The sequence below is a fragment of the Poromitra crassiceps genome, assembly GCF_964638095.1.
Source record: "Poromitra crassiceps genome assembly, chromosome: 22".
Lineage (NCBI taxonomy): Eukaryota > Metazoa > Chordata > Actinopteri > Beryciformes > Melamphaidae > Poromitra > Poromitra crassiceps.
Window position 1 is genome coordinate 15,220,146 of NC_139647.1, and position 13,660 is coordinate 15,233,805.

The window sequence follows — 13,660 nt, forward strand, 5'->3', positions numbered from 1 at the left end:
CTTGAACCCGCGTCTCCTACAGAAAGAGCACAGAGAACTTGACAGAACCTGAAGACAAGATTGACAGTTACACCAACTGAAGTTCCACATGAGCTCTTGTACTAAAAGGCACATTGCTGAAATTGTAGCAAAAACAGAATAAAGTAGCAAAATGTCCGATTTAAACAAGACCTCAATGAGAAAAGTATCAATTTGTTGATCAGTGTTGGCGTAATGAGTAATCAGATTACTTTTTTGAGATAACTAGTAACGTAATGTTTTTTTTGTAGTCTGCCAATTACTTTTTTATTCTAATGTCACTGCTGTTTGTTTTCTCTCCATTGTTTAATTTTTGTCAGCACTTTCTGAAGTATAAAAACAAGCAGACAACACTTGACTGATTGAAACAACACAATGCATATAGTTGATATTATTATTATTATTATTATTATATGATAATTATTATTATCTTATTATTTTAAAACAAACTAACTGAACTGTTATTTAGGGTTTGGTCTTACCTTGTTGATGGGTATGTTCATGGTGGGCTCCACTTTAGCATCGATTTCCTCAGGTGTGAAGTAACAGGACAAAGAGCTGGCACTCAGCACACAGTACAGACTGCAGCAGCGGGACACTCCCTCCACACACTGCTGAAGATCCAAACACCACAAGAACCTTAACCTTTAACTGTATTTATTTAACTAGTAACAGTATTTTCAGCCATTTCTATACATTTTAATTACTTGATACTTTTAATCACTCATTTAAGGACAGCATGTGTAAATGTAAGTTTTTCATACATGTGTATTGTGTAGACTACTTGATGGATGACTTGTGAATGAGACTAGGAGCCGACTTTGGGGCTATGCTAATGCTAAAAGCAGTCTCTCTATACTCTCTATACTATACCTTCTGGCTCAGGTAGCCGCTCATCATGGTCTGTGTCATACAGGCGGGCTGGGCCACCAACCGGCAGCAGAGGTTGCCATAAAGTGGAAGCCAGGAGGACCAGTCAGCTGTGAAGGTCAAAACGCACCATAAAGCACACTGTCAGATTTGTGTGGAAAAGGGAAAACGAAGCAATCTTTTTCAGATTATACAAAAGTACAGCGTCAAACAATATTCACAGACAAATACATACTGTAGAACAGATATACGTTTCTGTCATATACCTTCCTTGGTAATGTATGATGTAATTGTAATAGAAAATCTCACAATATACACTGTGGAATAATACAATAATACAAAAACCCAATGAACACCTCCATTGAATCGTTCACACAAAGGAAGAAGAGTAGTCGTAGGCTGAACTTCTATCCTATAAGTATCTTTGTTTCATTCTTTACTTTAAATCTAATGCTGTGAAAATAGAGTATTGTTCACCTGCTACTAAATCAAACCAGGCGCTAAGCATCCCTTTTTACATCCCTATGTATTACACTTCTTCTTCTGCTTTTCTGCCTCTTACCGTCTTGGAGGACAACGAGGGAGTGAGACTGGAAGCTGCCTTCAGCCTGAGGCAGACACAGGGTGGTGTAGGCCAGCAAGCTGTACCTGGCTCCGCTGGGAGAGGTAGACACACACACACACGGACACACACACACACACACACACACACACACAGACACACACACACACACACACACACACACACACACACACACACACACACACACACACACACACACACACACACACACACACACACACACACAGTTGATGTTGAAGTTAGACTGATATACTGAGCCAATATGTATTGGTTCCTCCTTGACCACGCTACTGTACAGAAAACGGCCTGCAAATCCTGCAGTGATTTTTTTTTTCTTTGCATATTTTATGAATCTCATTGTTAACTTAATTCTTGATTCAAAGGTTGAATGTATCTCTGAGTTTCTCCTTCCATTGAGAAGAGTCGTTATTCGTCTGGGTTTCAATGGAACATTTGACCGTTTCATGATGGTCTAAGTAACTGCTGAGGGTTTTTCAGCCTGACAAGAATGTGGTAAACACGATTTTGTTTTTCCAAACATGGAAATGGTTCACCTTAAAGACATTGAATACTGGCACAAAAGTATTAGCACAAAATATCGGCTATTGACGACGCCCAGTCCAAAACATCAATATCAGCCTTCAACATCCGTCAATCAGTCAAACGCTTATTTCCTGGCTTTCTTGATGTGATTTGGTTGAAAAGCTGTTTTGTGATCCCCCGGTGGCGGCTACAGCTATTGCTCCAGTAATAAGTCATAATCAAGTTAGTTTGGTTTCCAACTGTGAAAATATCAACCAGGAAGCCAAGAGTCTGTAGAAGGTTTTACAGTGCAATAACACTACATACGAGGGTATTGGGTTGCGCTGCAGGAAGGTGTCAGGGTCTGGAGTGTCCAGCAGAGGGCAGAGCTTCTTCCCGCTGGCTTTTCCGAAGGAGCTGCGCAGCTTCTTGGCCAGTTTCTTTGGCGTGTTCACCAGCGTGATCTCTTCCTCCAGAGCACAGCTCCAGAGCTCCACCTTCAGCTCAAACTGAGGAACTGCCTCATTGCTGTGAGTGAGTGGAGAGAGACATTTAAATTGGCACTAAAAAAATAAATCATGAATCATACAATAATAAGCTTTCATTGCACACCAATTATGGGCAGTAACAGCAGAAATGGTCAAAGCCTTCATTCAAATACAAATTGTGTTTACAGTAGAAGAATCTTTCTCCAGGTAAATTTGTCGACAAAACTCCACACAAACAGGCCCATTTTCAAGTATATTACTGTCTATTGTACATACAATTAATACTTACAAGATGGTGACTCCCTCAAAGCAGATGTCCGTGACCGATCTGTCCACCACCACCATCTCTGTGTCGAACACCTCGGAGCCGACCCGCATCAGGCAGAAGAGCGCCACGCGACGAGAGCCTAACACACACAGGGGATGTCTCAGCCAGTGCATCTACGACTACGACGCAATACAGCAAGCAGCATCCTCAATGTAACATGAGGTGAGGCGCAAAAACACAACAAGATCAACTCACTGCCTCTGTTGTTAAAGTGGTCTGAATCCTTCCACATCAAAGGAATACGCAGCCCTACATCAGCAGAAGAAACAAGGAAAAAACTATTTCAATAACAGCACTATTACATAACAATAAATTAATAATTTGTTTCCAAAATGCAATATCCATTTTGAGTATTAAAAAAAAGTCTCAAGTTTGTGCTATGTATAATTTTGTAAGAGTAGGTGTCAAGTACTGAATGATTTTTGGACAAAGTGAGAACAAACTTACCACAAATTGCAACTTTCCCACTACAGGGCACACGCTCCTCTGAATCTGAAACTCTGGAATTAAAGTATGAATTTAGCCTCTGTATCAAAACAACACTTCAAGGTCTCAATATGTGAAAATGAGTCTGAGATATAAAGTGCAGTATAAGTTCTGTTTTTTTTATTTATTTTCAGACATTTTGTGCAACTTCAGAACTTTTTCAAGACCTTGAAATGACCAAATTGATTCCCCCTACGTATCCAGGCCTGGGAACAGTAACCATCCTCCTCCTTACCTCCTGGCTCCTCCCATCATCATATTCTGCTCCTCCTTCTTCTTCTGCAGCTGTGTGAGGTAAGCCTTGATCCTGGTGTTGCAGGTCAGCAGGTTCTTGGAGGTGTTGAGGACCTGTTCTCTCTTGGTGCAGGCTAGCAGCAGCTTGTAGGCCCCGTCACGCATTCGCATCTCAAAGTCCAGCTTCTCCTGGATGTTGGTGTCCTTTTTTTTGGGGTGAGACACAACATAACACACAAACACACACACGATTGACTCGATCCATCTAAAAAAGCTCTAAAAACTAGGATTTGCTACAACGCTTTGAAAAGCGTTTTCCCATCAAATATGAATATATCATAACACAAGTGGTATGACGGACATGATGGGTGGCGCCAACCTGTTGGTGGTTTTAAAGTGTCATTAGATTGAAGTTGCCCTTGAATGTCGTTAATGGCCACAAAAATCCCTTCACTGTTTAAAGGTGCGGCATCTAGAATATTAAGATCAATTAAGTAATTAAGTTTGAATTGTTGAAACATTATTGTAATTATGGTAAACAAACGAGACCATCACTGAGAAGATTGACAACCCCTACCTACTTCTACACTGTTACATTGCGCGCGCGCGCGTGTGTTTTTGGGGGGGATGTGCTGTCTTGCTTTTAGGGCTGCAACTAACGATTATTTTCATTATCGATTAATCTGTCGATTATTTTCTCGATGAGTTGTTTGGTCTATAAAATGTCAGAAAATGGTGGGGGAAAATTCGGTCAGTGTTTCCCAAAGCCCAAGATGACATCCTCTAATGTCTTGTTTTGTCCACAACCCAAAGATATTTAGTTTATTGTCATACAGGAGTAAAGAGACCAGAAAATATTCACATTTAAGAAGCTCGAATCAGATAGTTTTTTTCTTAAAAAATTACTCAAAACGATTAATCGATTATCAAAATAGTTGTCGATGAATTTTCTGTCGATCGACTAATCGATTAATCGTTGCAGCTCTAGTTTTATTGTAACGACAAAATAACAAATAAATGTCTTTATGAACCTATTGAAACTGCTGAAAGGTCAATAAACAATTTCAAATAAAAAAAGTCTTTTGAAACATGTTTTGCCTCTTCGGTCATTTGGAAGAGAAAACAAATGCACAAAGACGATGCCAAGGACAGGGAGGAGGAGGACAAGCAGCAAGACTTTGCAACACAACGTTTATGAGACGTTTATGGGCTTCATGAGAGTTTAACAGGGTGTATGGGAAATGTGCTCTTAGCTTTGAGAAACACGAGCAGTAATGATCCCACTGGCACGAGAACAAGGCGACCAATCATCTCAACCATGCTCTCTTTTGTTTACAGTTGGTACGGCAATTAATTTGATGATGATGTATGATGTTTGAAAATGTTACAGAGAATCTTTGAGGTTCGGTTTGGAGACGTTTTCTTGTAAAAACTCAAGAGCAACTTTTTGAGATAGAGGGTGAGGTGACATGTCTGATGATGATCCCTGCAGCGAGAGAATGAAGTGAAACACTGATTATTATAATGTTAGTAGTAGACATGCCATGACTGAGGAGAACACACTGATCAGATGCCTTCATAAGGAGGAACATGAGCTAGATGGGAGAAGAAGAGTACAATGACTGACAGTGAGTGCATGATCTTATATACGGTAAGCACATGCAATATGGATGCTGTGAAGGACTACAGAACAAAACTGTGGGCAAAGCTGTAAAATGGTAATTCTAGCTAAAGACGTGTGGCCTAAAGGGAGACTGATGATGATGTCTGAGTCTGATATCAGCTGGACAAAAAGACAGCTGGTAAATAGTTGCCGCTGTTGTTGATACAAGACTGAAGTCATAACATACTAAAATGTGAAATGTGGAATTCAGAAGGTATCAGTGAGTTATAAATGATAGTGAGCAGTCCATGCATTTCTGTTTTGAGGAGACAGACATCATCATTCTCCTCCGCTGCTGTGTGTCTACCTGTAGTTTCTTAGAAATCTGTCGTATGTACAACAAATTCATATCCTCTACTATCTGCAGCGTGTCATTCAGAAGACTTGGGCATCTTCTCATGCTTTTGGCCTGCAAGGACATTAGTTTGAGCAAAGACAGTGACATTATTTGGACATGCAGCAGGGCAACGTAGCGACATTCAAACAAGTGCAGAGGAAACATGGTTCAAGTTTCAGTTACTGAATAGAGGCGAGGGGCAACTCCCCTATCAGATTGCTAGCCCATTGTCCCACTCCCAGGCAACTGAATGTGTGTGTGTGTGTGTGTGTGTGTGTGTGTGTGTGTGTGTGTGTGTGTGTGTGTGTGTGAGAGAGAGAGAGAGAGAGAGAGAGCGAGAGAGAGAGAGAGAGAGAGAGAGAGAGAGAGAGAGAGAGAGAGAGGAGTGAGAGAGGGAGATCATTAGGAAATCCAATTTATTATTGACTAATTATCTGATATTAACCTAAATTGTGCTTTTATTAACTACTTTAATGGCAGCAAACAATGCAGTATACTGTTATTGCTAGAAAAGACAAATGTTATTGCACTTTGTACCCCCGCCCCCCTCATAGCTGTCAACCAGTGTGGAGGATTGACTTGCTGCTCTCTGGCTGGCTTTAACGTTACCTCGGCTTTCAGGAAGACGGAGCTCTGGCGGACTTTCTTCCTCTTGATCTCCATCGCCAGGGCGGACCCGGCCGACACCGACGATCTGCAGCTCGCGTTCCGCCTGAAGGTTTGAACATCCCGCGGATCCTCCATGTTTCTGTCCATTCAGAGCCAGCAGCAGCTTCACCACCTTCCACTTACAACGCCTCTCGCTCCCGCTGCCTGGGCCGCTCGATTCGGAACACCACGTCTGCCGGAGGCGGGGCTTCTCTAAGACCAAGCATGGAAATGAATGAATGAATAAGATTATGTATATAAAATATGAATAAAAGATCAACTCAACTCTCAAAACAAAGTGAATGATTCAAAATATGCATATTTTTCACTTTCTTTGGTTAGATAGGAGAGCTACTGCACCGAGCATTTTACTCCAATCTGCAAATGGAATCAAAATTCCGGTACTTCCGGCGATGTAAACCGAGTGCACCCCTGCTGATGGTGCGCGTCATCTGGCGTCGTCCAGACAGGACTGAACCATTTTAAAATTTGAATGTTTGGGGGTGTAAAAAAAAGATATATAGTGTTTTTGTTCCCCTTATTTTAGGGGTGGGGTGGGAATATAACGGCCTGCATTTGAAAATACCCACAGTCAGACATTGAAATATGGGCAATCATGAAATACCATTTAAATCTCAATCTTTGTGTGGTTTTCTCTCTCACCAAACTAGTCTCGCCCAGTGTGTTGTGAACATGTGAAATGCTGCAACGCGGCCATTTTTCCTAGGACGGCGACGGAAATGTTTTCTCAATCAAATTCGCTATGCTTTTATTAGCGTGAGGTACTTTTTGAAGATGACGCCGTGTCAACACTGCCAGTGGAAGTTGCCAGTAAAGGAAGAGGGGACAGGAGAACGTCCACTTCTGGAGGTCAGCAACGATAAGTTTGTTTTTGAGGTAGCCTCAGCAGCGCGAGACTCATCAGTCAGAAGGACTGATGACTCTCGCGCTGAGGCTAATTGTAAGGTTACGCTAGCGTTAGGTAACATTAACGTCCATGTGTCGTATACTGACGTATCAAACGGCATGTATGAAAATGATATTTTCTTTCAGAAACTATTAGCCTAGCTGCTGAAGTTAGGCTAGCGAACGTTAGCTGGATGCTAGTGGTTTTCAAAGTGGGGGCCACCAGGTGGCGCTAGGGGGATCTGGGCCATTCTTTAATAATGGAAAACAGAAATATTGATGAGGGAATTCTAAAAGATTTGAGATACAAATGTGTTGGGCTACTACATTAGTAAAAGTCAGGAAATATATTCGGAAGTTGTATGGATGTGATTTTTGATATTTGCATTGTCAATGCGTTTTAGAAGCTAATGCTATCCCTGCTCTATCTAACTATAAAGTTAACGTTATGCTAGGTATAACGTTAGGCATTCATGATGACAATGCTATTTTCCTTCAGATTGAGAAACTATTACCTGCGGGATATGACCATTTGGTGTGTTCCTATGAGGAGATGGCACTGGGGCAGTTTAAGGCCAAAATTAAACTGAGAATTACCTCAGAAGATGAGGTTCGGAAATGGCTGCAAGATTTCCAAACCTCCTCCTGGGTGGTTTGGAGGGTGGCTAAATCATATCCAAACAAGGGACGTTACAACGCCTACAGGGTAAGTTTGTTTCCCAAATAAGCTAAATCTAACACAACCAACAAGATGGCCGATGGTTACAAGCGTTAAGTCAACATAGCTTCAAGTGTTTTGTTATAATATAACCAGATTTAATTCACATTTTCTTGATGAATCCGGCCTATTTGAAACAGTGTTGTGTCCATGAAGATGCCTAGGATGTATAGCCTATTTAGTTTACCGTAGCCTATCTAAATAACTAGTTAAAGTATAAACATGACCTGATAATGAGCTAAACTGATAAAAATTGAGATGTTAATTAATAACAGGTTAACAAAAGACCTTGTAAACATAGTCCAGTATTGTAATAGCTTGTGATTTAGGCTACAATAACCCAATAAGTGCATAAAGTGGCCTGCTTGATTATGGAGATCCACTGTGCACAATATCCCCAATACAACTGGAGTGTGTGCAGCCCGTTTGTTTAAATGTGCATTAATTACAAGTTTTTATTTTTGTGCCTTAGGTGGACTTCAGGTGTCAATACAACACCTTTCCCAAAAAAAGTGACGAAAAAGTTGTGAAAAAGAGTAAGACCAAAAACACATCATGTCGTGCCACCATGTTCTTGGTCCTGAAAAGGCTAACATTAAGCAACGACAGGAAGTCAAGGTAATGAACCAGCATCTCAACCACCACACAGACTGACCCCGACAACCATTCTTTCCACACCAATTTCTCCATTCAGTTAACGTCAGCTGCTTTGCTGCTGGTGTCTGAACACGCCACTGCGTAAAATATGACACTTGAGTTGCCACAACTGACAGTTAGAACATATTGAGCACTGAATGGTTTCTAATGCTCGGGGAAAGTTTGTGAACCGTTGTGATTACAGATGAATTATTCTCTTTTCTCATGTAGGTCTGGGGATCCTCATATTAAGGACGGCTACCTATTTAACGTCAGTCTCAGACATGAACACAACCACCCGCTGTCGTGCGATGATGTTGTGAAGAAGCGAGGCGTCTTGGCGGAGACCCTTGAAAAACTGGACATACTGACGTACTTTGACAGTGGTCACTCCTCCACCTCTGTGTCTGCGCTGGATATGATCGAGTATGAGGTGCAGGAGCACGGAGGGGAAAGTTACATCTACATTGCTGCAGACGATTTGTCCGTTTGTCCATTTGGTTCTGCCAGTGCTCAGGACGACGATGTTCAGGAGGAGAACGTGGATGAGGATCCTTCAACCGCCAAATCTAGCACCTCGGGTCAGTGGAAATACGATTAATACAAGCTTGATGTGGCAGTATTTTCCATTGACCTAATTTTCTATGTTCTGTTGATTTAATAATAGCCAAAATCATTTGATTATATTTTATTGGTGTTTTGTGTTTTACCTAAAGGCACGTCTGGAGAGCACCTTGAGGAGATGATCAAGCAGTTGGGCAGGAGTCTCATAGATAAGCTGGAAGAGGACCCCCAAACCTTCACAGCACCGATTCGCAGCTTTCTGGAGACCTACAACAAGATGAATGATAGCTCCCTCAAGTTAGCTCTGCATAGTTTTGGTAAGGTGCTACAGGTGAAATCTAAAAATCGTCAGTCTTCAAAGGCGAGAGGAAAGGCACCGCTAGGGGAAAGACCGGCAGTGAAACGCGGGCGACCTCCAAAGTGCTCAAGAAAGGAGCATGAGTATTCAAAACAGCAGCGGCGGAAAAGTGCCCCTCCTCATTCCATAGAAAAATGTGAAGAGGCAAACACATCTCTCGGTGAAGCGGAGAACACATCGCTCTCTGGTAATCACTAGCGCAACTGCAGTGCACCTGAACGTACCCTTCCTATGCTTTCCAGAGAACGGTCTCTCAAATGCAGTGCAACGCAACGCTCCACTCCCCTTGTTATTTTTGCACATAGTTAAATGCCTATAATTGTGAGTCAGTTGCTCCCCCAAAAGTCAAGCGAAAGCTTAGGTATAGTCTCAATTCAAGGATGGCAAAAATATGTTCGACAGGACTGAATGACTTTTTGTACATTTAAGTGTTGGACGCTTGTGTTTTACATACACCATCTTCAATGATAATTTTGGAAGGAGGAAATGAGAGATTTACTTTGAGCATTTCTGCCAAAATGTTATAATTACTTCCATGACGTACACAGTGGGATTGAAGTAGCTATAGAGTTACAGGAGAATAAAAGGTGCAATGAGCCATGAGGTAATTTTTTTTTTTTTTTTTTTTTTTTTTTTAAAGAAACAAACAAAACAAAAAGACAGGCTCAGACACAAGGAAAGAAATGAAACAAAAACATACATACATACGTAATGAACATTCAATATTACATTGATGCTAAGCCATGAGGTAAATTCTATGCTACACTTCTGTTGCTGTCCAGTGTCTATCTTTGTCAATAAATATTGTGTACTGTGAACATTCTGTTCTGCTCTGATGGTAGATGATTGAATTATTTTTTTTCTTTACAGTGACTTAAATTGAATGCATAATGACAGTAGCATAGCCTACTCTGAATAAGGCTCAATTGCAACTGTAAAATAACGAAAATGTAACATTTGAACGTCCAATCCAGGTAAAAACGTGTTCAGTTATAACAATGTAATTAATTGATGCCTGTTTTTCCAAACGTCCCCATTAACTTATCTGCGGTAGTCTAGTCCCCGAGCATCTTTAAGATGAGCTGCGCTAGTCGCCAGATTTTCACAAGATGTTCTAGTGACTCACATACTAGCCTACTACAGTATTCCACTAAAAGCTGCGCAGCTACGCTGATAAGGAAAACAGCCCCTGAAACGTGACCAGCACTGAGTCCAGGAAACCCGCCCACCCGGTCCTGGCTGACTGGGCTCCACTTCTGGTCGAGTTGGAAGTGTAGACGCAGGCGCTGAGGATAAACTGCGTCAAGCTAGACGGAGACAGACCACAAGATCACAGGAAATCCGGGCTCTGCCTTCACAATTAAAATGTCGAATTTTTGGGAGGGGGTGTAGGAACGAGAAATTGAATTTCCTGTCTGAGAGTGTTGGCTGTGTTATCTGTAGGACACTCAGCTATTTGTAATTATCGTGCTTTATAATCTTGTCAAAAATATATTTATATTTCCAGCATTCCAAGCAGTCTTTTTACCATAACTTGTCCTCTCCAGATTGAGTTGTCACACACAGAGGCCATTTATACCTGGCGCCAACATGCATTTTCTGTGATCAGATTGCGATCAGATTGTGTTTTATCACTTGAAATAGAGCAGTAGAGAAGGAGCCAGCACTCAACAATGTCCTTTTGAGGTTTTTTTATTCCTGTTTCAAACAACAACGTACGCGTTTCTACGGAGCCCTTAAAGTTCTGAAAGGTAATATTTATTTTGAGGATGCTAAAGTGTGCGCACACTTTAGTATAGTGTGCGCACACTATACTAAAGTGTGCGCACACTATACTAAAGTGTGCGCACGATTTAACTAAAACGTGCGCACACTTTAGTATAGTGTGCGCACACTATACTAAAGTGTGCGCACACTTTAGTATAGTGTGCGCACACTTTAGTATAGTGTGCGCACACTATACTAAAGTGTGCGCACACTTTAGTATAGTGTGCGCACACTATACTAAAGTGTGCGCACGTTTTAGTTAAATCGTGCGCACACTTTAGTATAGTGTGCGCACACTTTAGTATAGTGTGCGCACACTATACTAAAGTGTGCGCACACTTTAGCATCCTCAAAATAAATATTACCTTTCAGAACTTTAAGGGCTCCGTAAGTTACTGTGATAGCCTACTAATTATTCTAAATGTAGTTGTCCTGACACTGCAGGACCGAGGCCCCGTTCAGTTGTGCCAGTGATATGGGTTAAAATGGAAAAGATAGCAGACTGGTATTTTGTGTATTTTTGGAAGCGCTGTCAGTTCCTGATCACATCTTGTATAAATGTAGAGTGAAAGGGACACTTGGGGGAGGGGTGTAGGCTATTTATTACAGATTCCACTGACTTTAACATTCTTTATTTTCCATTTTGTGCTACTATGTCAAAAATAAATGTGTATTTGTGATTCATGATACCCATCGGAGCACACAATCACTGACCATTAAGTCAGGCCTCACTCATAGAGTGGCCATGCGGCCTCTCCTCTCTCCCCCCTGAGGATTTCATCGTGCACTTCCCTGGCTGATTCCACAACTTCACCCAGGTCCATCAGTAGCTAACGAATGCAGCTCTCCATGGTGCTGAAGCTGTGTTCACTCATTTTGGGCACTAACTAGCCAATTTTTTTTGCCCATTTAGTTGGCCCTAATGACCTAATTAATCTGTCACCCTCTGCTCGGGACCCGTGCCAATATGAATGCTGTCAGGCCGACTTTGCTCATTAGATATGTGTACGATGGTTGCCTAGATACAAGAGGTGGCTATCCTATTTTCATATTTCCATGAACTACCACCTACTACTACTTGTTATTGCTCAACATCAACAAACGTTGCAGCCTGTTCACCCAAAAAAAAAGGGGGTGGGGCGATTATTTTGAAAGTCCGGGCAGGAAATCGCTGGAATGACTCCAGCTAGCTTGACAGCTCTTTTCAGGATGTGAGCGCACTCACTCTCCGCTATTTGAAAGGAATAGCGTTATTGCTGAGCAACCCAGGGAGCAGGGCCGACAGACAGAGCTGCAGGCAGGACAGGGCTCCATTCCGCTTCAATAACAACACATAGCAAAGAAAAGGGTAAGTGAGGAATACATGTGAACTACATTTCTTGTTAGTAAACAGCTAAATGGAGCTGGGGCGTTACAAACCCACTCTTTAAGTTTACAGCCAAGGCAAGCTAGGGGTGAAAGGACAGGGTCGCTTTTCTGCCTTTCTGTTCTCCATCTATTGATTTCACTTTGGGCTGCAGCAGACATATTATGCGATAAGCGGGATAAAGACGTGACTCGACAGCTTTTTGGAGCTTCTCGCATGAACGACGTACGAGTTAAAATGGATGTATACAAATAGACACGCCACGGTCTGTCTGTAAACGCCCGCTGCTTGTAAAGGATAAACAGCCCTGGACCGCCACCCCGTTGGCTAATATAGACACAGACAGACCGAGCTGCACATGACAGACTAGCTCCACTCCGCCTTTATTTGTAAAAGCGACACAGACACTTTTATTACCTCTTTTTTCCAACACCGGTTACTGAAGCTGACTGCGATCGTTTCTGTTGTTATCGCTCTGTGTTTTGCTAATATACAGTAGGGAGTATAATCCTCATGTAGCCACACCGATCAGGCTATCCAGATCCAGACAGGATGCACATCAGTCAAACCGGTCGCATTGAATTGAATGCTTTGTTGTTTATCTCATTTGCAACCCATTCGCCTCGGGATGCTGATTGATAGCTGGAGTCTATTTGTCTGAAGGTTATATTATTTATTATTATGAGTAGTGAATATGTCGCTGCAGTGTGTTAGTGCTAGTAGGACCCCCCCCCCCCCCCCTCTCTTCTGTGTGGGGGCTTTGTTTTCGGACGGCAGATGTAGCTGGCCTACATCGCATCCGTTCTTCTTTGTGTTCAGTTGGATTTTGCTGTCATCATCATCACATGAGATGTGTAACTTTGGGAAGTAAAGCTAAGCTGTAAAATGCATCGTTTGAACGTCGGTTTATCTCGCCGTGCACGAATACGATTTCAGTTAAGATGCCCTTTATTTGAATCCATGAATTAATTAAGCCCTTAGGCGAGACTGTGCTCTGTGCAAAATTCAAATGCGTGCAATTATCAAGCAATGCATGTTGTAAACTTAGTCCACACATGATGTTGGAGGTGCAGATGGGGCAATGTGTCATCCAAGTTAACCACCACACATCTGTGTTGAAAACATTTGGATTGGACATTCCCATTCTGGAGCAATGGCATAAATGTGT

At 42.0% G+C, this 13,660-nt stretch overlaps 2 protein-coding genes across 2 annotated transcripts in view; one reads left to right on the forward strand and one right to left on the reverse strand.

Moving 5' to 3' along the window:
• The window catches only part of rtkn2 (rhotekin 2), a gene marked incomplete at its 3' end in the record, with an annotated part of 10,241 nt that extends 3,945 nt beyond the window's left edge, over positions 1-6,296 (reverse strand). The window contains exons 1-10 of the mRNA XM_083658162.1: positions 6,139-6,296; positions 5,500-5,601; positions 3,531-3,733; positions 3,257-3,309; positions 3,005-3,058; positions 2,771-2,888; positions 2,321-2,521; positions 1,451-1,545; positions 892-998; positions 501-632 (exon numbers count right to left, since the gene is read on the reverse strand). Coding sequence (XP_083514288.1) covers positions 501-632; positions 892-998; positions 1,451-1,545; positions 2,321-2,521; positions 2,771-2,888; positions 3,005-3,058; positions 3,257-3,309; positions 3,531-3,733; positions 5,500-5,601; positions 6,139-6,285 — 1,212 coding nt within the window. The 5' untranslated portion in view covers positions 6,286-6,296. The remainder of the gene's footprint in view (positions 1-500; positions 633-891; positions 999-1,450; positions 1,546-2,320; positions 2,522-2,770; positions 2,889-3,004; positions 3,059-3,256; positions 3,310-3,530; positions 3,734-5,499; positions 5,602-6,138) is intronic.
• Positions 6,297-6,912: 616 nt separating this feature from the next.
• On the forward strand, positions 6,913-9,960 carry LOC310796517 (uncharacterized protein). The gene is made up of 5 exons (XM_083658716.1): positions 6,913-7,047; positions 7,583-7,789; positions 8,274-8,419; positions 8,669-9,018; positions 9,154-9,960. The coding sequence occupies exons 1-5, from the start codon at positions 6,973-6,975 to the stop codon at positions 9,555-9,557; spliced, it is 1,182 nt and encodes a 393-aa protein (XP_083514842.1). The 5' UTR covers positions 6,913-6,972; the 3' UTR covers positions 9,558-9,960.
• The last annotated feature ends 3,700 nt before the right edge of the window (positions 9,961-13,660 follow it).